The 423-nt window shown below is 31.0% G+C and overlaps 1 protein-coding gene across 1 annotated transcript in view; it reads left to right on the plus strand.

The window, feature by feature from the left end:
- Nucleotides 1-6: 6 nt before the first annotated feature.
- Nucleotides 7-423, plus strand: part of EMH_0042890 (uncharacterized protein) — a gene marked incomplete at both ends in the record, with an annotated part of 2715 nt that continues 2298 nt past the window's right edge. The window contains 2 exons of the mRNA XM_013495789.1: nt 7-32; nt 326-411. Of these exons, the coding sequence (XP_013351243.1) occupies nt 7-32; nt 326-411 (112 nt within the window). The remainder of the gene's footprint in view (nt 33-325; nt 412-423) is intronic.

The raw sequence follows: 423 nt of genomic DNA on the forward strand, positions 1-423 counted from the left end.
GTGCTGATGCTGTTGATGCTGCTTGCTGACAGGTGGTGCTGCTGTTACTGTTGCTGCTGTTGTGTTTGCTGCTGCTGCAACTGCTGCTGTTGCTGCTGCTGCATCTGCTGCTGCACCGAACGAAAAAAGAGACAAACGTACTTTCTGTCCCTCTCCCTTTAATAAATAAATAAATAAATAAATAAATAAATAAATAAATAAATAAATAAATAAATAAATAAATAAATAAACCAATAAATAAATAAATAAATAAATAAATAAATAAAAATAATATATTTATTTAATTTTTTTTTTTTTTTGCAAACTATTTTGTTTTGTGTTGCAGCATAAAGAAGGAGGTGATCCGTTGTCTGCCTTCTCTACGTCGCGTAATATGTTGGGGTTTATATAAAAGCTACAATACATATTCAGGTGTATATTGTT

This window comes from Eimeria mitis, genomic scaffold (genome assembly GCF_000499745.2).
Source record: "Eimeria mitis Houghton genomic scaffold, Emh_scaff1751, whole genome shotgun sequence".
NCBI lineage: Eukaryota > Apicomplexa > Conoidasida > Eucoccidiorida > Eimeriidae > Eimeria > Eimeria mitis.